This window comes from Charadrius vociferus, unplaced genomic scaffold (genome assembly GCF_000708025.1).
Source record: "Charadrius vociferus isolate BGI_N301 unplaced genomic scaffold, ASM70802v2 scaffold39, whole genome shotgun sequence".
NCBI classification, from domain to species: Eukaryota; Metazoa; Chordata; class Aves; order Charadriiformes; family Charadriidae; genus Charadrius; species Charadrius vociferus.
The window spans coordinates 6,464,675-6,488,008 of NW_009650188.1; the positions used below are offsets into that span (position 1 = coordinate 6,464,675).

General features: G+C 39.5%; 1 protein-coding gene across 1 annotated transcript in view; it reads left to right on the forward strand.

Annotated features, from left to right (window-relative positions):
• The window catches only part of RC3H1 (ring finger and CCCH-type domains 1), a 34,251-nt gene extending 17,999 nt beyond the window's left edge, over positions 1 to 16,252 (forward strand). Inside the window, 11 exon segments of the mRNA XM_009892865.1 lie at positions 2,451 to 2,732; positions 3,045 to 3,262; positions 4,777 to 5,158; positions 6,325 to 6,487; positions 7,094 to 7,246; positions 10,415 to 10,625; positions 11,742 to 11,832; positions 11,953 to 12,088; positions 14,082 to 14,252; positions 14,852 to 14,967; positions 16,099 to 16,252. Of these exon segments, the coding sequence (XP_009891167.1) occupies positions 2,451 to 2,732; positions 3,045 to 3,262; positions 4,777 to 5,158; positions 6,325 to 6,487; positions 7,094 to 7,246; positions 10,415 to 10,625; positions 11,742 to 11,832; positions 11,953 to 12,088; positions 14,082 to 14,252; positions 14,852 to 14,967; positions 16,099 to 16,252 (2,077 nt within the window).
• The last annotated feature ends 7,082 nt before the right edge of the window (positions 16,253 to 23,334 follow it).

The following is a 23,334-nucleotide window of genomic DNA, read 5'->3' on the forward strand; positions in this document are numbered from 1 at the left end:
GTATTAGCAACTGCCAACTCTCTGAATTAGTTGTGTGTATCAAGGACAATTTGTCAGCTTTGTAGGTGGAAGAGGCGTATTTTATCCAGACTGGTTTGTATGCCTTAGTAATAATGTTATTGTGGGGTGAAGTGAAGTGAATGCTTGTTCTATTTCAGGTTGCAGCAGTTTCTGTAGGCAGTTGAGGAACTTTGAGTTCTAATTCTTCCTTGTACCTTTTATCCTTGCTTCATTCCTTTGAGTAGATATTCCATTTGTGTTCCTCCTTTTAAAAATGTTTACTATGAATAATATGCATTGCTGTTGCTATGTAGTTCCTGTATCTCTATGTATAGCTTAAAGTTTGCAGGAAGGTTATGGGGAGGTATGTGGTAATGCCTTAGCAAATCATAATCTAGACTTGGTTAAACAACAGATGATTCCCCTCTCGGCAAGGGACAAAGACCTAGTGTGCGTAGGCAAGCATTATTTTTGTCTTGCATGTGTGCAGACTGCAACAAAGATTCATAAAACTGTTCAGAAAAAATCCAGAGGACAACACTGCGCAGCTTTTATTCTTTCCCAGTGTTTTATCGTGGAGGGTGCTATATAAACTCTTCCTGTCACCTTTGGTTGGATGGTTGTCTGTACTTCTGTGCCTGTCTGTCTTGAGCGTGCTGTTGTGTTCTAAATGAATGGGCAGGGATGGCCAGTCCCTCCTCATCTTCAGTTTGTGTGCAAGCCTTGAGAGTCAGGAGCCATCAGACACTGCATCTCTAAGAGACCTGATGGCAGGCAGATGTCTAGAAGTAATTGGCAGGGAAATCATGGCAGTGGTTTCCCGACGTCCTGCTAGTGCTTTGCAGGGAGAAGCTGTTTTGGATATTGAACAGGACGCCAAAGTAAAGCAGTAAGTTCAGCCTGCCTCCATGTGTATAGCTGACTTGCATAGCTGACATGAGATGCCAGAATGACTTCTGAGCAGCATAGGTTTAGAAAGTTGTAGTCTGTCCCTACTGAGATGCTTCTACTGTGGTGGTAGCCTGGTTTGTTTATTCCCTTTTAATGCATTCTGAATGATGCCCACCATCAATAATATGTAGCTTGAATTTATAGTTTGATTATGTGGGTAAAGATTAATCCAGCCAGGACACTGGGTGATGATGAAGAGTTAGGAACATGGCTAGAAGATAATCAATGAACTCTTACCGATGAACAGGTCAAGTGTATGTAGCAATATTACACTTTGCACGTCTGAAAAACAAAACGACCACAACATCAAAAACCCACAGCAACAAAAAATCTTTTTTCCCCTGTTACATTGCTGTTAATGCTGTGCACGTGGGCAAACATAAAGATTATCTGAAGATTAAATAATAGGTTATAACTGCCCCCTTTTTTATTTTCTACAAGAATGTGTGAACCTTCCTAGTCTGTTACCGTCTGACTTTGCTTGTTTGATATGATATGAAAGTGTTGGCTTCAACCCTGTTGAAACCTTCTTGCATAGCAAATGGCCTCTTGTTCTGCAATATAAACAGCAGGAACACTCAGGCCTACAAATACGCCCTTCTACTTGCATTCTGGTATCTAACATCCTATGGCAGGATGTTTAGTGGAGGACCTTCAACTCCAGTACCATCAGTCTCCTGATTTTTGTGGAACAGTTCATTACGAGGCTCATGTTTGTTCAGACTTACCAGAAGCGGTTACATTTTTGGAATTACAGTGTGTTCATGAAGTTTTTATCTCTGCAGTCACTTGATTTATCAAACATTGCAAACAGCGTAAGCTACGTATTGGTATAGTAACATAAATCTTAACTGCGTTTTAAAGCTATCACAGCTATGGATGGGGCTCTGAGCAACCTGATCTAGTTGAAGTCCCTGCTTATTGCAGGGGGATTGGACTAGATGGCCTTTTAAAGGTCCCTTCCAACCCAGAGTATTCTATGATTCTCGTGACAGTAAAGGATTGGCTTGGCTTATTGTTGGACAAATGATGGAAAAGGGAATCTGTTCATCTTGTATCACTTTAATTTTCTGCTATTAGTTTCTTCTCTGAATAAAATAGACTTGAATAGTCTGGTTTTTATTCTCAAGCTGCTGTTACTATAGGTAGTGTTTTTGTGTGATGTTTGGTTGTGGTTTTCTTCTGTACAGTTAAAAATGCATATATGTACAGGATATAAGACTTCTAAACTTGCCGTGTGAAGTTTAGCTATGAATTCTTGGTGTACTTGTCATTAAAAATCCACCCTTGTTCTTCTGAGCTGCTAGTAACAGTTCAAATAGCAGTGAAGCTGTAGTCTTAACAGATATTCATAATAAATTTCTCACAACCCCTTTGGAAACTTGAATTCAAAGTTGAAGCTTTTGGTAACATCTGTGTTTGAAAAATCTTGAAAATGCAACTTCTTTTATTTATTTTTTTTCTTTCAATTTTTGATGTGTGGTTTCTTTTTTCTGAAGATTCCGTAAAATGAACAAGCGTCTGGTTCCCAGAAGACCCCTGAGTGCCTCCCTGGGCCAGCTGAATGAGGTGGGCCTACCTTCAGGAGCTATCCTCTCGGAGGAAGGGGGAGTGGACTTGCCCAATAGGAAAACTTCCGCTCTGCCAAATGGAATTGTGTCAACAGGCAGCACGGTGACGCAACTTATTTCTCGAGGGACAGACTCCGGTTATGAAACTGCTCTGAAGCCAGGGAAGATGGACCATCTGAGCAGCAGTGCCCCTGGATCCCCTCCTGACTTGTACGGGTCTTCCTAACTGTTGCTCAAAATGTGATGTGTGTAAATATGCAGTAGAAACAAAGTAAACCCATTCTCTAGAAAAGAAACAGGACAGGTTGTTTTGGGGTTTTTTGTTTTGTTTTGAAGTGATTAAACAGTAGATTAAACTAAAGCTAAAACTCCAAACTGCTTTTCTTCCCTGTTTTCTTATATTTTAATTGGAGAAGGTGATAAAAGCCTTCAGAAGGTGGAATATAGACAAAGAGCAGTGTTTTAAAGTACAGTGTGCTATATCAAGGCCTTAATGAGCAGTACCATCTTTCTACTTTTTAGATTGGAATCTGTGCCCAAGAGCTCTATTTCTGCCTTACCAGTGAACCCTCATCCTGTGCCCGCTCGGGCACCAACAGATCTGCCTTCAGTGTCTGTCACCAAGCAGTTGCAAATGGTACCACGAGGGTCTCAATTGTATAATACTCAGCAAGCAGATATGTTTTATCAAGATCCTCGAGGAGCTGCCCCACCATTTGAACCAGCACCCTACCAACAAGGTAAGTTTCAGACCAAGCTCTCTATCTTTCATCTTCATACTGATTTTGTTCTTCCTTCTCACTCTAGTGTTTACTTAAGCTCTTAAATTGGAGTTGTCTTGCATATCATGTGGACTACAGGCACTAGTGCAGTGATGGATTAATAGAATGGAAGTGGCCAGGCTTTTTATGTCTTGACTGAGGATTTTAATGCAAGTGAAAACAGAGGTTTGTACCCATCCAGTGTAGTAGATTTCTTCAGTTCTTCCCAGCTCCACTAGATAAGGGATCTAATATGGTAAACTTTAATTCAGTTTGATGCAGGGAAAATGGAAATAAAGTTTAACCAGCAGAGGGGTTTATGTTTGAGGGGTGAAAGCACTTACGTCCTCAATGAAAAGTGTATGGGTGTTTCAGAAATGTCTGCACATGCGTGTGATAAGTAGAGACAAGTGAAATTAGAGAAGGGCTGCGCACAAAAAAGAAAACACCATAAAAAAGGAAATAGGAGGAAAAGTTCTGAGTATAAAGAGACCAAGTGGAGAAAGACCATGTTGAAGGGGATTGAAAAGAAAAGGTATGGCTATATATAAAGACAGGGAATGATTCTTATGCAACATAAGTTTGGAGAGAGAGATGACATAATGTGAATATGAAAGTAAAATGAGGAATGAAAGACTGAAAGAAGTAGAAAGAAGAAGAAAAAGGCATAGAAAGGAAAGGGGGGGAGAACCAGTTTTGAAAAAGTTGCAGAGCATTTTGAAGGGAGGGAAAAAAAGCTTACATTTGATTATTGTGTGCAAATGAAGGTCTGAGTTGTCTACAAAATTTGATGCGCACATTGTTAATGTGCACATATTCATGCATATTTTTAAATTATCCAGAGATCCCAAATAGGTTACTAAAATCTTCACGTGACTAAGAGGTGTGTTCTTAATAGTCTTTGGTGATGCACAGTACTGAAATTTCCTTCTGCTGTCCAAGAGGTAGAACACGTCTTTAGATATCTTTAAATTCTAATTAATCCAAGTTTCTTTACGCAGGCAGTGGCTCCGGTATGTTGGGACAAATTGAAGATTAGCGTGTACACTTTTATCCACACAGCTAAAATTCAGTTTACTTTTTAGGTCTTGACTAGCTAAAAGCATTCATATTAATCTGCAGAGACATTCTAGTGAATTATTTCTATTTGGTATGCTAGCAGGACTTCTGGGGTAAGGGTGGTGGGCTCAGTCTCACCACCTCTTCTCCAGCTACTGTAACCTTTACACCTTGCTGGTATCTTATTTAGATAATTAAACTGTGTCACTTGAGCTTTGGATTAACTTTTGCTTCTTCAAGCTTTCCTGTGGTTAATTTTTGAGTAGAAATATTGGTTAGACAGTGGGGGCAAACAACAAACGTGAGTTAATTTATACCTTTCTTTTCACGATACTTGTAGACTGGGCTAGTTGAAACAATTTGGTTTTGTGAACAGTTGTGATAATCACTTTCTGTATTTTATTTGTTTTTTTTTTCCTCTTTCCTTGTTTCAGGAGTTTACTATCCTCCTCAGTCCATGTCTCGCTTTGTCCGACCTCCTCCATCAGCTCCTGAACCTGGTCCCCCTTATTTAGACCATTACCCACCCTACCTTCAGGATCGTGTGGTGAGCCCACAGTACACGCAACCCCAGCAGTATCCTCCCATGGGACAACCCATATACCCACCACACTACGACAGCCGTCGCGTATATCCCCCTGTCCAGCCGTATCAGCGAGAGGAGATTGTCCGAGGAAGCCCAGTACCCATTGAAATTCCACAAGCAGCTGTACCTTCCTACGTACCTGAATCCAGAGACAGATACCAGCAAACAGAGGGTTATTGCCCAGTGGCTCCACATCTCAGTCAGATTAGACCTTCATGCCACAGGGTATGGTTTTTATATGCATTTTCGTAGTTGTTTGAGAGAGAAAATATAAACTACTTGAGAAGTTGACTTTTTTTTGCAGTAAGGTGACGTTTTTTGTGAGGAATTAGAAGTTTGAACTTTAAGAAGAGATACATTTGACGAAGCTGTTCAAAAACTGGAAGGCAGTTTAGTTACTGGTCAGCTCTGCAATTGTAATGATGTTAATATGTAAAAGAGCAGACTGATACTTAGTGCTCAAAGTAGAAAAGCATTGTAATTAATTTTGGAAGTCTCATATGGCCCCAACTTCTCCAGTAAAGATTAGGCCGGAGAGGACCACTGTCTGTCTAGCACAGATTAAATAACAGTGTGTGCAAATGGTTATGTGTGTGTTCTTGTACTGCCCATCTGTGACTGACCATCTCTGTGCCTAAGTAAATAAATATGGAAACATACATCCCTTGATAAAGGAACTAAAAATTCTGCTCTTCCAAATTTTCTCTACTTTAAGATTGCTAACTGGAGAGTCTTCTAAGAGAAGTATACAAGGTTGTTTTGGTAAATCACCAGCTGGAATTGAGTCCTATAGAGTAGTTGGACTTACGTAGCTGTCATTCAGATTAAAGGTTCTGAATTGTATTGCTGAGTCCAGGAAGCATTTTTAGCATAGCGTATAGATTTATCAGTTTTGTGTTTGACACATTTGTGGGATATTTAATTCTATTGCAAAATTAATAATAAATGCAAAAGAACTGTGACTAGGTCATGATATGTAGAGTTCTACCACTTACCCCATATGACTGAAATGGGGATTTGCCACATTGATAAACGTTCCAGTGGAAACTTTGCCAAGTTGGAACACAGAATCATGTTAAGCTATCTGCGAGTTAAAAGATTAGTAGTTTTAAAGTTGGAAACACTGTGTTAGTTGAGGATCTAATCAGTTTTAGGCAAATAACATTCCCTGCCTTTGGGGTGCATTGAACTAACACTCTGGCTAGTCTGGGAACATGTATATCCTATATTAAACATGAAAGTTTACAGGTACACTTTAAGAAATTGATCATGACTTATTGTTGTAATGATACTGAGTATTCACTGCATTTTCCTTGTCACACAGTATATGATTGCTATATTTTGTTTGAGTAAACAACATTTTTGAAATTACTAATTCTGTCCATTAATGCTTCAGAAGATGCGTAACATTGCTGTCTTCATTTCAGCCTCATCCTAGCCTGGATGAACTTCACCGTCGAAGGAAAGAGATCATGGCCCAGCTAGAAGAGAGGAAGGTGATTTCTCCACCTCCTTTTGCACCATCACCAACCCTGCCTCATCCTTTTCATTCAGAGGAGGTAAGCATATTTTGACAAAAATGTGACTTACTGTCATGTTTAGAAAATATTTTGGAGTTTGTGTGTGCTGATAGGTGTAGACAACAAGAATATTAGAACAGTACAGTGTTGGCAAGTGTTGCAGGGGTTGATTTTGTGCTCCAGGTGGGAAGCCCTTTTGGTGCAGCCTCCAGTATCCTGACTGGCTGTTGATTCTCTGATCTACCACTGATCCTAAGCTATCTGCTTTTGGGGCAACCAAGATAAATAGTTTTGAGCCATTATTAATTGAAGTAGTCAGTCTTCATGGTCATTGGACTTTGCTTCATTTGCTCCTGACATGTTTAGAGTTAAGTAACAGCTTGATAGAGGTTTATTTTTTTTAACCAAGGTCAAAATATCACTTTCATACTGGCCAAGTGAACAGTCAGCACTGGGAGTGTAGCCAGGGGATCAGAATTTTACACATTTCATGCTTGCCGTGGCCCAATTCCAAGTGATGTATCCGATAAAAAAATAATCCTCGTGGTGTTTTTCTTCAAGTTCACTGCTGTTGAACTAAGTAGTGGTAGCTGTGAAGCTGCTTCTTCCCTTCGCTTACAGAACCAGATTTTTGTTTTTGTACAGTACTTGGATGAAGACCTGAAGGTAGCTGGGAAATACAAAGGAAATGACTACAGCCAGTACTCTCCCTGGTCCTGTGACACCATCGGCTCCTACATTGGAACCAAAGATGCAAAACCCAAAGATGTTGTGGCAGCAAGGAGTGTGGAGATGGCGGTATGTAGGGATTAGGGGAACTCGGAAGAGAAGTTGATGCTTCTGTGGGTTGGGAAGGACTCTGATGTGCTTTCCAGGAATATGGCAGTGCTTCTATTTAAGCTCAAAAGTGCGTTGCATTCAAAGAATGCATTTGCAAGTGTGCAGAGTGCTTTATTTTCAGTTTTGAACGGTCCTACGTCTGTGTAGCTGGTTTGAAACTCTGGGTGTAGATGCAGGCTAACAGCTTTGTGCTAAAGCTGTGGATAGCAAGAGATATTTTTGCTGTGATTCTTTACACTTACTTGAAATCCAAAAATGAATGACTCTGCTGGCAGCTTGTTCATTAAACATGTCTGTCTGTTGCTCCCTGTACTACTTTCAGTCAGAAGGAGATGCTGTAACTGAACTTTGTGCTATTAATCCTTTTGAGGTGATCATGACTGCTGTTAACAGTGTTTTAAGTTTTTACTTGAAGGATTCTGTGATTTGTGACCACAAGAATGCCCAAAACTTGCATGAAGCTTTTTGAGAGAAGCATAGTCATAACATAATGCTAGGCTGATTCTTCTTGAGGGCAACGTCTAACTCTATGCTGTGTTTATTCAATCCTTCACTGAAGCTGTGGGCGTCTGACTGATCTTATTTTGTGCTGCTGCATTTTTGCTAGGTCAGTTTTGCAAAAAGAAGGGGCTGCTAGGGTGTCATTATTGGGAGTTATGTATGTAGAAGAAAAGAGACAGGATTCTGAAATACCACCACTATACTGTTTCTTCCTAACTTCTAAGCATCACTTGACAGCAAGAAGTATGCTGGTAGCCCGTGCAAGTAGGAAGACATTCAAGTCTTCAAGAGAAAGGACTGTTTAGTCTGAGGGACTATTTTAGAGATGCATCTGGTTTTCTCCTTCACCTCCCATTTGCAAAAGTATTTTATCTTTTGTTTATGTATTGTCACTGTCACCTTTCTTTGGCCAATAAGGGGAGGGGGAAGAAATTTCTGTCCAGAATTTATTCTTCTGTGGACAGGTGCTCACCTGTTGCAACCACTTACCTAAATCATAACATTTTTCTGTGCGGTTTTTTCTCTTTACACACAAGCATGCTTCCCTGTTTCCTCTCTGCCTCACTGGAATTAAATGTGTCTGGTTCCTGCCTACTGAATTGCTTTCCAGTAAGACCAAAGGCACTGTTAAGTGGGAACAAAAAGGAGGCTTTCTCCCAGAAAAAGCGGAGCAATAAAAGGCATTTCATCTGCAGCTTTGGGTTTTTTACATGTCCTTTTGCTCTCTGTCCTGCACGGTATGTTTGCCTTGAGTCATAGCGCTGTCATGTTTGACCTGGGGTAGTACTGAGATTACTCAGAAATGGCTTATTGCTGTCCAAGTGGCAGCGTTCAGGAACCAGCAAATAGCTCATGTCTTTCATCCCTGCTGCTAGAAAACTGTGCAAACAAACTGATACTCAATTAAGAGAAGTAATAGGGCTCTGGAGAAGCAGCTTCCTTATTCATTGCTAAACAAAGTGTTCTGCCCCAGAGCTAGTTTCCAGATAAGACAATAGGATCTCTGCTGCTCTTCAGTTTTTGTCTCCTCACAGGAAAAAAATCTCAGGAGACCTTCACTGCAGGTGGCAAGTGAATTAATTGTTCCTTTTTTTATTGTTCATAAGAGATTCCTTTTTTCAAGGATAATAATAGTATCATCTGAGAGTGCATAATGCTGGATTTATGCAGATGGCATTGCAACTTTACTGTGTTCTTTCCCTCCACTCAGTAAATGGAAATAAATTAAAATTGGTATTAACATCCTGTGGACTCGAGATTAAAATGTCATTTTTTCAGAATACCAAAGTAGATGCTGTCTAATGTCTCTTCCAGTTTCAGTATCTTACATTTCTTGAGTTTAGCTTCCAACTCAGTTGTGACTGCTATTTTCACCCCTTTATTGCTGCCTTAACTATGTTATCTTGTCTGTTTCTAGCAATCCTTAACCTCACTGAAAGCTTGCAGAGTTTTATTTTAATTTTAGACCACACCAAAGTTTTTAGCCTTTAGCCAGTCCTCTTTTTGTAGTAGTGCCGCTTACCTTGGATTTTTTGCTGTACACAAAACAGTTTTACTACTTCTAGCAAAGTCTTAACTCGATTTTTGGCAATTCTTACTGCGTTACATTTTCTGGCAGCCAACAGATAGCTTTCACATTTAACTAAACGCTTTTCCCATTTTTTAAAAATTGAGTCTGTTAATTCTGTTATTGTTTTGTGTTTATCTGGATGCGATGATTATTGGGGGGGGCTATTCTTGTTTTGGGGGTTTTTTTTATGTTGAGGAAGCTTTTTTAAAACTTATTTTTATTTATGGAAACAGCCCATTGACTTGTGTTTTTAAGTTAGTCGCTCCAGGTGACTTCTCCCATGACTGGCCTAACTTTATCTCAGGAAAAGCTTTGTTAAAAATCTTTATTATAATCTCTTGTTTCTTTTTTCTAAATAAGTTAAATCAAATTGACTTATTCTGCTAAATCGAGCTTGTTTTCTGTGCACATCTTTTCCTTTGTGACTGATTGGCAAAGTTCTTTGAGTAGAGAAAGAACATTTTATCTGTTCATGTGCTGACCTGTTAAGGTGTTTGAGTCTGAAGCTCAGTTAGAAACCGGGATGTTCAAAGCAGTACTACTGCTTGATGAAAAACGTTCCTGAAAAGATGTACTAGACGTGTCCAAGTAAGTGCTGTACTGAATAATTCCCATTTTGAGTCATCTGCAGGCTGTTAGATTATATGGTTCTTAATACTGGGCTTCAGAGAAATTTAATTTGCACTTTAGAAGAAGTATGTAGTCCTCAGAGGTGCCCACTGATCTCTTGTTTGACTTTATCGTAGAGGGTTTTTCCCCTTCTGTCCCATTAGACTTTCTCTGTCTTAATTTCCTCTTGCTGCTGCTCCCTTCCCGTGGATTTATTTGCAATTAATTATGCAACTATTTCACAGTGGTGGTAGTAATGGTCATTTTAAGTTAGACCTTTCTAACAGTGGAATTATAAACTGAAGAATAGGAAGACTAGTTGAAGGATGAAGGGAATAGAGAATACAAGAGAGACTTGCTATACTGGGACCAGCTTGTTGTAAAAGAAATCTGGTTTTGTTCGTTTCTGAATAAGTTTTTGAGTGTCTTTTCCTTATGTTGTCTAGAATGTAGATAGCAAAGCCATGCGTGACCAGCGATTAGATATGCAACGAAGAGCAGCAGAGACTGGTGATGATGACCTCATTCCATTTGGAGACCGACCAACTGTGTCAAGATTTGGGGCTATTTCTCGTACTTCCAAAGCGATGTACCAGAATTCTGGTCCCATGCAGGCCATGGCGGTTCAGGGAGCTACCACCAAATCAATCATTTCAGGTATGATGTGTGCTCTTGGATTTTGCTGGATGTTGCTGTTTTCCTTAGTGCCACATTGTAGTGTGAGTTGAAGACAGCCCCTGTAAACTTGTTTCTTGTCTCAGAAATATAGACAAGACGTATGTTATGCCACAAAAAATAACTCTAGGGTTACATGGCAAAGCCTGAGGAAAAAGGCTGCCACTGCTTCCTGTTCCATGGACAGGTTTGTGCACACGTAGTATATCTGTTGGTGATTTGTTGTTGCTGTATGGAAAAAGTTACTTTGTTCTGCTGGTCCCTCTAAGGTGAGGCTTCTTTTAAATCTATTGTAGTAGAATACAGAAAGTTACTGCTTTCTCAAATACATAATGCAAAACCATCATAACGAAGTACTGTACTGCACTCCTACTTTATGGGCAGTTGCTGCTGCAAGCTTAATGCAACCATTGTGTTGTGTACTGTTTGCCAAAGCAAATAAAGTAGGAATGGTTTATTTTCTACACATCTATTTTCTAATCACATGTATAGTGTGGCTGTATATCTTACTCCAAAAGATGGTCTCCTCCTTGAAGTGCACTGAGTAATCTTAAGAAAAGACTTAATTATATTCCCCCAAACTTCCCTGTAGATTTTTTTTCAGGAGTTAACTGCTGGAAACAAAAAAACCCCTCATTTGCTTAATTCCGGCAATAACTTTCTAGTTTTTATCACAGGTAGAACTGTGGCTTCCCTGAAAGCTTAATCTGCAAACTGGTGTTAACTAGGTATCTCAGAATTGTCAATCGATTCTCGAGTCTTTTAGGAACTTCAGTAATTAAAATAATGGCTCTAATTTTTTAAATTTTTTTGAATCCCCATTTCCCCAAGTGTCTGAAGTCCTTCACAAACTCAGACTCTGGAAGGCTGTAGCAAATCTTCTTGGATGTGCAGGAAGAGTCGTGCATTATGCACATGAGGCTGGTCACGCGTATTTTTGTGTTTATTTCAGCAGAAGCAACATTAGACTCCCTCACTCTTAGAGGGCTGACCTTCATGGTTATGCTCTAATTTCTGTCCAGTTCTGTGTGTTGGCTGAACTACTTAAAGGATTGTTTTGTAGTAATGCAACATGGTTTTCTTTCTGTTCACTGGCAGACTACAGTCCTTACGGAACTCACGGTGGCTGGGGAGGCTCTCCATATTCTCCTCATCAAAATATACCTTCTCAGGGACGTTTCAATGACAGGTAGGATTGCTTTATTTTTCCTTTGCCTTTTTCTAAATTTTCTTTATCTATTTCTTTCTGTGCCAGCTGAGTAAAGCTCTTTTTGGAAATCCCCTTATTTTTGCTTTTCTGATCCCAAAGGGAGAGACTGTCCATGTCAGATGTGGCTGGTCATGGGAAACAGTTGCCCTCAGCTGAACGAGAGCAGCAGCTGCGCATGGAGCTGCAGCAAGTAGACCATCAGATTAGCCAGCAGACACAAATGCGAGGACTAGAGGTTGGTACCAACATTTGGAAGAGTGGTGAGGGGTGGTATGGAGAGAGATGAAGTTAGCAAAGCTGCTTTTCATATGTTGATGATCTTTCTCTGACTGTAATGATATTCAATAACAGTACTTAATTCTGTGATGCTAGGCATCAGGGCTATGGTACAAGTGTAAAGCGCTCTGCTTAGCAGCAGAAACACCACGTGCAAATCAACGCCGTACTTGAACCTACACTCTGCTCATTCATGTTTGCTTTCATTCTCTCTCTCACTTACTCCCCCTCTCTGTTCATCTGTTAACTCAGAGGCAAACTTGTGGTGTTAGTTACCTATTCCTCTCGGCTTTACTGCCATTGAAAATGTCTGGTTTTATGTACAGAAAGTGATGATCTTCATCTGTTTCATGTTTGGCTTTGTGTTTTACCTGTTTCTTCCTAAATAACGCAAGCCACAAGAGTCAAGAAGATAAAGATAGAAGAGATTTAGTTTGAAGAATTAAATTTAATATTTTATGTCTCCTTGCCTAAAAGAAATGTAGTTACTTGCAACATGAGGAAAGATGGGAGTCTGCATTTGTAAAAGAATTAATGAGCTGTAACCTTTGTTTATATTTTGTGAGACACATAAGGAGAAATGTCAAGGCATAATGAAAGATTTGTTTTAGCAAAGCTTTAGTTACTCTTTTTTCACTCCTAGGGAAAATCAGTAAATATTTACCAGAAAACTCTTCTAGGTACCTCAGCAACTATTTGTATTAATTTTTTCCCAGAAGGAATTGCTATAAGTAGTAGATAGTGGCTTCTGCTGAAACTACCGTTACCTAAGAATGTATGTTATAGAGGAGGGTTATTGCAGATTAATTGTCAGAGCTCACAGTTTTTAAGTCACAGCAGTTACAAGTAGTATGCATTTCTTAGTTACTTGAAGCATAACTTGTGTTCTTGTGCTCTTGTTTGGGAACAAGAGGAGAAAATGTTTTAAATCTTGCATGTTTGCCTTTGCCATAATAGAAGAGTATTGGAAAGTTGCAAAACCGTAAGTGGCCTGCCACTCCTGCTCATTATTATTGTGATTGTGTCAGTGTTAAATCCTGCGTAGTTGAGTTTTGAGGTTTGATTTTTGGCATAATTTGAATTTGTCAGAACTAATAAGTTGAAAGCTGTTATTACTCAAAATAACCTATCGCTTGTGTTCAAAGCTGCAAGTAGATATTTGAAATCCAGGAGGTACCTGGTACTCCAGATTTACTCGTTGCAAGATGGTAGCAATCACTTAATTCAGCCTGAGCATGAAGAACTGGATTATTTTGCTTTCTTCTCAAATGAATAAGCATTTCTACTTGTAGACCAGCCAGATGTTTGGTTGTGTGGAGTAGTAGATAGCATGTTTAAATGCAGAGCGCACATTTGTGGAACTTTCCCAAGTATTAGCAGATTTTTGGAGTGGCTGACATAGTTACTGCTTTTACTTGGCTGCTAGTAATTTGCAACTTGTGACTGACTGTAGTCACTTGCCCCTCTCTGTTCCTGTGCTTCCTAATCTGGGCTAGTAGGGAGCTACACACTGACGTCCACTTTACATGGTTTAGTAATAATACTGGCTGTACTGTAGAATTTGATAAATTATGCCACTGTAAAACAAAGCGGCAGAGTTGCTTATCTGCTATTCTCTTTTGTTCAACAAATAGCTCACAAAAGAGTGGTGGTTTTATTCAGGTGCTTAATCTTAGTTTTGAGAACCAGAGCTATGTGGGGAAAACCCATGCAAACTTATTACAGTCAAAGGTATTTAACACTGCTTGCTTAAAAGTTAAGAGACTTGCCTGCATGTAAAAAAATGTTTAAGCTTGCATTGGAAGTGATTGCGACTGGGACCTTGTTAAACAAGGAGAGAGGTGGCCTTGGTTTTGCAAGTAAGCAATACTCTAGAATTATGGCCTAGAGCTCTTTCTGTGCTTGGTGTGTTGTGTGCTCAGTTGTGTATGTGCTTGGCTTTATGCATTTAGGCTGTTAGTAACAGGCTGCTGTTGCAGAGGGAGGCGACTACCCTGGCAGGCCAACCACAGCCCCCACCCCCACCTCCCAAGTGGTCTGGGATGATCTCAAGTGAACAGCTGAGCTTGGAGCTACACCAGGTGGAAAGGGAAATTGGGAAGAGAACCCGTGAGCTGAGCATGGTGAGTGCTGTGGGGGTGGGAGGCAGAGAGGTGGAGTGGAGAGCTGTGTAGCTGGCTGCAGCCCTTTCACCCTGGCAAAAATGCTCTCTGCTGGATGACCACAGCTGGAGTCATCCATCTCCCTCTTCACCTCTTTATTCTTCGAAACCTCCTGAGAAGTTTCTTGATTCTCCTTCATGAAGAATTTGAATTCTAGCCACTTTAAAATACTCTGCTGTTTTTTTGTCGCCATTTGAAAATAAGTGTGGCGCTGCTGAAAGCTATGGATAGTACCCAAGGTCACTGTGCCATGAGTTCTATAAACTGCTTCGACATAGAAAACATCATCTGCAAGCACAGGCTAGCGTTCAGAAGTCTGTGTGCTGTTACAGTCTATGGTCTTTGCTTGTTGTTACAAGAATCATCCTTTCCTTTTGGGAAATAGTGTGTCCTGAGAGGATGAGCATATCTTACTGAGTCTGTTTTCTTGTCTCATGGCTTTTGTGGGTTACACTGTATGGCTCCAATTTACAGGCCTTCATCATCGGTCCCAAAGGATGAAGTCTCAAATTCTTTTAACACAATGTTAAAGAATTTTTCTTCTGTCCTTTTTTTTAAAGGAGAGCCAGTCATCACTGGATATAAAAAACAAACTGGGCACCACTAAACAGACAGAAAATGGACAATTAGAACCACAAAGCAAGGTTCCGGCTGAGGACCTCACATTGACATTCAGGTAACATGGGTCTTCAACCTTTCTTTGTATAACAGGAGAATGACTTAGTCAAGGTCACTTTCTGGTGTATGAATAATACCCCTTGCTTCTCCTTGTCTCTGATGTGGAAGCATCTACTAGAAAAAGATTATAAAACCCAAGTTTTTATAGTGCAAGCATGAATTAAGGGCCATTTCAGATGATGAGTGAGTGGAATGAGATTGTATGTCGATTAATGCAACAGAAGAATTGCAATGCTTGTAAGACCAGAAGAGTCCCTCTAGTCAATATTGGATGATTAGTAGAAAGGAGCAGGAGATAAACAACAACCATAAAAGAAATCTTTATCTACCGTTTTAGTTTCAAAGAAAAGAAATGTTCCAAATGTGAGAGGAAAGTTATTCCATCCTGCTAAGGTTTGTGATGTGGATGTTGTCTAGGAAGGTATGTAACTTTGCAACTAAGTTCAGTTTTATATGTAGGCAGCAATTTTTATCTGTGTAGATGCTGGGATTGATTTAAATTCACATTTGATAGTTGATTGAAATAAGATGTTGGCTGTGAATGCTGGAAATCTACGCAGCAGTCATTTTCAGATGGCTGCGAGCATCTGTGTGTATTAAGACTAATACTTGGAGCAGAAAAGCTCAAATGCTGCATATGTTTCACTAAGTCAAGTTTACATAACTTCACGTGAGGAGTTTGGAATCTGGGTATTTATTCAAAAAATGTGTCACTCTCAATTGCTGATGAAGTCCTGTCCTTGAGTTCTGTGCTGCACCGTTAGAATTAGGATAAATGATCCATATAAGTTACATCTTCTGGAAGGTGTGCATTGTACAGATTCATCCTGTACATGTTATGGCACATGCTGAAATACTTTGCAAAATATAACTAATCTAGAACCATAAAAATTCATAGTCTTGTTGGTTTTCAATTACCCTTTTATTAGTTCTTCTTTTTCTGGTAAGTACGTACAGCATACCAGACAACCTATTCATTGTACACGGCAGGTCTTTGCATGTTTATATGTGTTCACAACTGTTCATTGAGATGCTGTGGCAACAAATATTTACGTCCTTCTACTTAAAATAAATGAAAAATCTCGGTCGTTACTTCTCTTTACCCTCTTTCTTCTAAACTTTCTTTCAGCAGTGATGTTCCGAATGGATCAGCCTTGACACAAGAGAACATTGGCCTCCTGTCAAACAAGACAGCTTCTCTCAGCTTGTCAGAGGACCCTGAGGGAGGAGGAGACAACCACGACTCCCAGAGAGCAGGAGTTACGCCCACGTCTGCTCCATGAAGTGAGGCCAGCGTACCCCAGAGTTTCTTTTGCTGGGGTGTTGGTAGCTTCCATCACATTTTTTTTCCAGGGGTGATTGGAGAAACCCAGGAGCAACAGCAGTAGCAAGAGCAGCAGGTCCAGAGGCAATGTGCACAAACACAACTACTAGAAACAAATCCTGCACATAGTTCACATTAACGCATTTTTTAATTAAAAAAATGAAAATTAGCAGTATCTGCAAGCGATTCAAATTAAATTTGTTTTTGTTCTGTGAATGAACTTTATTTTAATAACTTTGGACGCCTTGGATCCCAGGGCTTAAAAAAAAAGATATTATATATATACTCTGTTTGATTAATTGTATGATCTTAATGAAGTAGGTTTTTTCTTTTATTTTGGTATTATTACATACCCAGTGCGTATTTCCTTTTCACCTTAATTTCTCAATGACTGAAACAAGCTGGCCGCTTCCTTGTATAGTTTAAGGGTAAACAAGGAATGAAGGTTGGAGAGTAGCTGTGAATTGCAGCGTCAAAAGATGTGCAGCAAACTTCATTCTTAAAACAATTTCTCCCATTGTGGCTAGGAACTGAACTCTAGCTTTGTGCGCGACTGCTTGCTTAAATTATTTAAGTTTAAGCTACAAGTGACAGAATCTTTGCAATGCAACAGGTTTGGTAATTTCAGAGGATAACAAAAGTAAGTGTCCAGCATACATTGTTTTGCTTGAAAGTTGCTGGCCTTTTATTTTCTGTTGTCACTAAAGAGGTCAGCAGAATGCAGACCAATCTACTACAGTATGGGGTATTTCTGAAGATGGTTATCTGGGGCTCGTGCTAGAGAGGCTTAATTAACCAGTGAAGGTTGTGCAGCCGTAACCAAGGCAGAATCTCTAGAAATACAAAGCAGAGGGAACGTAAGGTATGCAGTTGCTGGAAGGCTGTTAACTGCTGATGAGCTGGTGAACCATGCTAGTTCATCCAGTGTTTGCTGGGGGTTCCTCCCCTCCCCTTCTCACTATGCTTTTAAAACAAGCTCGCCCAAAGTCCATACAATTGGGTTGATGCAGAGGGACTTACTGACCTCTCTGCCTTTAGAAACAAGGCTTTCACATATGCCTCCTTCTCAGCAACTCTTGCTTTTGATTTTTCTTCATTACTACTTTTTTATTACTATTATTAAAAACATAATAATTTCCTCTCTAACTTGATTTTTTTGCTTTTGTTCAGTGATACATTAGTTATTTAATTGTAATGCTGTTATGAGGTCCTTTAGCTGAAGGAGACCAACATCTTTGATTTGTGCACATCGATGATGGCAGTCTTTAAAAAATAGAAGGAAATTTTTATTTCTTTTTTAAAGTTGGCACTGTTTAAGACCTGTGTGTATTAGAATTTGACACCTGAGAATCAATCTGCAGCTTGTCTGCCACTGCTGCAGTGAATCCTTCCTAGATTCCCCTTTCATAGGGGAAGAGTTGCCTCAAAGGTACAGCACAGATTCTGTCAGAAGTGTTGAAAAGCAAATTTTGTTTGATAGATCTGGTGTGCAGCTTGTCCAAGTAGATGCTTTGTAAGCATAAGTTGGAGACAACAGTCAGCCTTTCTAGATACTTTCTTTAAAAGTTAAAGAAATGAAAGAGATTTTGTTCTTGCTGCACATTTTTTGACTCTTGACATGCACTGGGGTGAGACCCTGTACATGAAGAACTCTGTGGAGAATGATTTTTGAAGTGCTGCTCCCTCTGCACCTTCTTGGCCTGTTCTCATTTTTTCTTTCTGAGTTAGACTACTAAATCAGAAAGCACTGGTTATGTAATAAATTACTGCATTGCTTTGGTTGGGTAAAGCAAGAGTTAATAAATTTTCTTGGTTTTTAGTTTTTTCCTTAACCTTAACTCCTGCTGAGGTCATAGCAAAACCTTGGGCTAAGCTTTGCATTCATCATACTGTTAAATAAAACAAAATGGGGGGTGGGAGGGGATACAGTCCCACTATTGCCTACCAGTAGGAGAGTCCAAACAGAAGACTCTTTTGAGTAGCAATTATTTAATTTGCCCAGTCAAGGCACCGCGTTTATATACTATTTCACATTGAATTTGATTATGCCCTACAGACCTGGCTGGTCAAGGATTTGATACACATATTGGCTTGGGATTCGAGCTTTCTTTTTTATTTAAATAAAAATTTATATATAAATATATATATACATATATACATAGTTATATCTGTATATATATTGGGTATGTTTTAAGAATTTTTTCGCATGAGCGCAGCTGTTGTGATCAAATGTCTGGGAGGTAGAAGCACTGAATGAAAATAAAGGCATTTTTCAGCACACACGCCCACACTTTCCATGTGTCTTCACACGGGTTTATTTTGCTCTTAGTTGAACTTTGGCCTCTTAATTGCAAAGAGTAGTTCTGAAGCTTGCTTTTTTCCTAACCCCTCTGAACTTTTGGCAAAGAATCATCTTTGCGCTAGAATAGCTTCATCTACATCTTACCCCCATCCATCTCTCCGTATCTCCTACTTGAGGCCTAGCATTACAGCCACTCCCCTTCAAGATGGGCAGAGGTAGGCTGATGCAGTTTTGAGCCTGTCAGGTCTGTTCCTCCCTTCTCTGCTCTGGGCATGATGACGATTAACGATTAACGTGTTCCCCTGGCAGCCTGCTCACAAGTCAACTGACACAGGCACCAGAGCCCTGTTCTCCCATCCTTAACTGCAGAGCACCACCCTCAGGTCAGCCTTCTCGTCGCTATTTTTAATTAGTTTACTTCTTCCTGCTGTGTCTTTATTAACACAGGGAGCTCATTTTAGTTGAGATAAGTAGTGCGATATTCTAATCTAGGAGGACAAGCCCGGAATGTACCTTTTTTGACTGTGTATAATTCTTGATATAAAAGGAATTTTCAAAGACGGTTATGATATGTTTGAATCTGCACTAGGAAGAAAATCTATGGGGCAAAATACTTTTTACCTTTAATTACTCGTGCCAGCTAGTTTCCGTGCCACGTTAGGCATTAATTTTTTCCTCCACTTTTGCTCCCAGGAGGAATTCTGTAGTAAGAACTCTTCAGATATCTGGCCTACGTATGGTGAATGCTTCCAAAACCTGTGGGTTAGAAGGGAGACCTTACTGTTGTTTTTTCTCCTTTATCCAGCTCTCCGTGCTGTACTTTGTGCATAGTGTCCTTGTTGTGATCAATGTGTCCAGGTGAATGCCCTGTTTGCCCAGTATTATAGTTTGGCTTGTTAAATAGTTTGCTTAATATCTACTAACAGTATTGATTTTTGGCTTTGGTTTTTTCCCCTCCTCCTCTTATCCTTTGTCTGCTTTTTTGCAGAAGTTTAGTTAATTAAACAAGTCAAACAGCAAAATGCAGTACATGCTTTTAAGTTTTCTGGAAGCTGCACCTAAAATTTTCCCCTTTTGTGGAAAAGCATGGTAGTAGAACTGGGAGGACAAATAGCTCTACATATAATGGAAGCATTAGTGGCTACAGCAAGTAAGCAGGGAATTAAAACTGTTGGAGTAACTGTATCCTGTTACATTCATTTCTGTAGCCCATCATTGTTCCAGTTGTACAGGAATGCTGTCCACCTCAGTGAAATTGGTCTGGGCTAGAAAGTGGTTTAGTTCCTTCTGCTTGGGCAAAAAAACCCCAGTATTACAATGGTGTTAGGGCACTACTGCATCTATTGATAGATAGGCTAGATTTTCTGCTGCAGTAGACAACTTTGAACACTCATTGATACCTGGGTTTCAGCCCCAGCATGGACAAACTACCCAGAATAGGAAGCTTCAAGTGTTAGATTAAGCTTTAGTATGTTAGTGATTCACTTGGCATAGAAATTATGTTTGTTTGTTTATTCTGTAGTGTTAGTTTCCTCCTTCTTCTGTCAACATCTCTTCTTCCTTTCCTATGACCTAGTTCTCTTCTTAATAGGAGAAATGTACGCTTTTTCTTCTGCCCCTCTTGTATACTATCGTATCCTGTCCCATTTCAGAGTAGGACTTTTTTATTTAGATCAGAACACCTCTCAAACTTGCAGCACTGTTATCCCCTTTCTTCTCGAGTTCTTCTCTGTCTAGTTTCTTCTGAGCCTTATTCTCTCCCTTTTGTCCATACCTTGCTTTCCTTCTGTGGCTTGCCCATTCACCCTCCCTGATTGTGTAACAGTGACAGCTTGCTGCCTCAAAACAGAGCATTCAAATGAATTCGCGTAGCCAATAACTTCTGTGAAGTTGCCTTTTCTAATGGTGTTATTACTCAGTGATGCACAAATGTGATATTGCCCCTACTGGTAGGCAAACGGGGGAATCTGTATAAACATGGCAAACTGCTGTTTTTCTTTAAAGGAGAGCCAAAGACTTGTGCTTTACACTTTTTTTTTTTCCTGGTGTAGCCATTTTGATTGTCAAATCTTTGTAGGGTTTTGTGAGTTGACTGTATCCTAATAACAATTTACAAAAGTTAACGATTGTCAAGCCTTATCCATGCATTGAATTGTGGAAAATCATTCCATTTAGTCATACAGTTTGCGATGTACTGAGATGTATCTGGGGTATTCTGACATGTTTTCAGTCTCTCATGCACTCTCTCCGCTGATAGAATGGCTCATTTAGGGAGGGAGAAGGAACAGAGAAAATTTATATAATCAAAGAAGCCTTGTCTTTAAGTGTTTAAATCTAAATTGAATACTGATTTAAAATTTCTTCAGTTACAGTAAAAGATAAATCTGTGTTGCAAATGTGACTGACTTTTAAGCCCATTGGAACTGAAAAGACTTGTCAAACTGTAGCATTACATTAAATTAGATGTGGAAGAAGCAAACTTGTATGATGATATTGTCTCTTGACAGCATTAATTGAGTAAGGTGGGGCAAATTCTGTATTAGTAAAGGACTAGGACTGAGGTTTTTCGTTGATAATACAAGAAAGCTGCTTACATTTCTCTTCCTTGATCTAACTTAAACTCTTGCAGACTGTTATTAAGGTTTTCAGGTTCAGAGAGAAGTCTGTAAGTCAGAGTAGCATAAACCCCCATTTCCATTTATAAATCTGGACTGTAATGAAGCAGGCTTACAGGATAGTTATCTGAAAAACCCCAATATAAAGTATCTTTGGTTGACTGGCTATTTCAGACCCATTTTATGGTCCAAGAAATTCAGTGCTAGTAATCAGAAGGCTCAACAGCAGGAGTGCCAACTCATCTTCTCTGTTCTAAAATGGGGTGGGAAAAAAAAAACCCATAGTGTGCAAGTTTTATACTTGTCTGTGTGTGTATGAAAAAGATTTTGTAGTCCTAGAACAGATAGGAGGAATACAGAGCCAGACTGGAGCGTGATGTTACCTTCACATTCAAATTTTGTCATTGTTCACTTTCCAAAACACACACTTGTTATTCCCGTCTCCTAACACTGGTAGCACTGATTTAAAAACAACCAAAAAAAGTTAGTGTTACAGCAATTTTATTTTTTTTTATCACAACAAATCAGTTCTCCATGATGGAAAAAAAAAAAGAAGCAAAAGTTCTTCACTTGTCTAAATGGTAATTTAGACATGAACTGGAAAAACATCTGTCTTGCTTGAGTAAAGGTAAACTCTGATTTTATGAGGAAAGTGAAGCAGCCCTTCCTGAGCCACATTTTAGGGATAGCCTTAGTGCTAAAAGTTGGGTGGTTGTTACTTGTGGTAGACAAGCATACAGATTATGTAGCACAAATTGAGTTGTTCTCAGATCAAATATAATCTGAAATGTCAAAAACTTCATTGGGGATTCTCTTTTTCCATACTCAACTTACCAACTGCGTTATTTTCTGTTGAAATGTCAGGGGGGTGAAAGAGGCTAAGAGTACGTTAGTTCAAGTTATACAGTACAAGTAAGCGATTTTGGGGGAATGTTATCCCAGCATAGTGTCCTTATACAGTTAACATGTGGTCTTTATTCTTGTGTAGGAAGAAGAATGTAACTGCTTAGTGTTGTCACAGTCTTCAAGGCACTTCTTGTGATGCAGGTAGAGCCTCAGTTAGCAGGGAAGGGAGAACAAACTTTGTATTGATTTTCTTTATAATTTTATTTCCCCATGGCAAATGTAATATCATGCCGTGGAAACTCTTTGAACACTATGGTAAGCAAAGAGGGTGCAGCTTTTTCTGAAATTTTCCAATAAAAAGAGCACGTGGGAATGTGGATTTGTCTGCATCGGGAACATCCCAGTCATTTGAAGCTTAAAATGTGCGACCACAATAATCAAGATTGGATGCCTATAGCTTGGTAACCTAAATAACTGACCTTTCCCAGGCAATCTTTGCAATTCCGTTTAGTTTGTGTACGATTTGAGTGCAAATTGCCAGGTGTTCAGCATTTGGGAAAGTTTAGGTGCCTAGCTTCATCCAGCAAGGTGGGTGTCTTTGGATACACAGGTTGGATGTTTTCATATTCCAGGAAACAACTGATTCCAAGATTTGAAAGTTTTAGGAAGACACAATTATCAACTTCAATTTGAAAAATACAGTCTTGGGAAAGATGGAAGCAACAGGTGGTGCAGTGTCTCCGAAAATAAAGAGCATTAGAGATGATGGAATTACATATTAAATGTATATGGGGAAAATATATCTGTAAGCAGATCTTGTGGCATATTTGATGTTTAAGAAATCACTTGCTTCTTTGTAATGTTAAAAATATTTATTAATAGTTCTGTGGCAGACAGTACTCACAAGTCTTTGGCATCCAAACCAAATTGTGTATTGGATGGATCCCACAACTGGATGTGTGCACTGACCTCTTTATTTGTAGCTTTTTAAAAAGAAACTTGGTAGCAGCATTTTATAAATGTATAAAGCAACCTGAGACAGAAGAGGAGAAACCCTGTTCACGTCACAGCTGCTGCACAGTTTAAAATTGGTACCTTTAATCTGCAGCCTCTCCTGAGCGAAGCTGCTCCAACATGGGCAAATCTAGCACATCAAATTACTTTCATTTTTTTCTGATTTTAAGGCCCTTTGGCCTCTGCTTGCTACATAAGCAGCTTCTATGCTAAGAGGAGCTTTCCTTGAAGTCAGCTTAGCAACTGTGCTGTAGCTTATTTTTC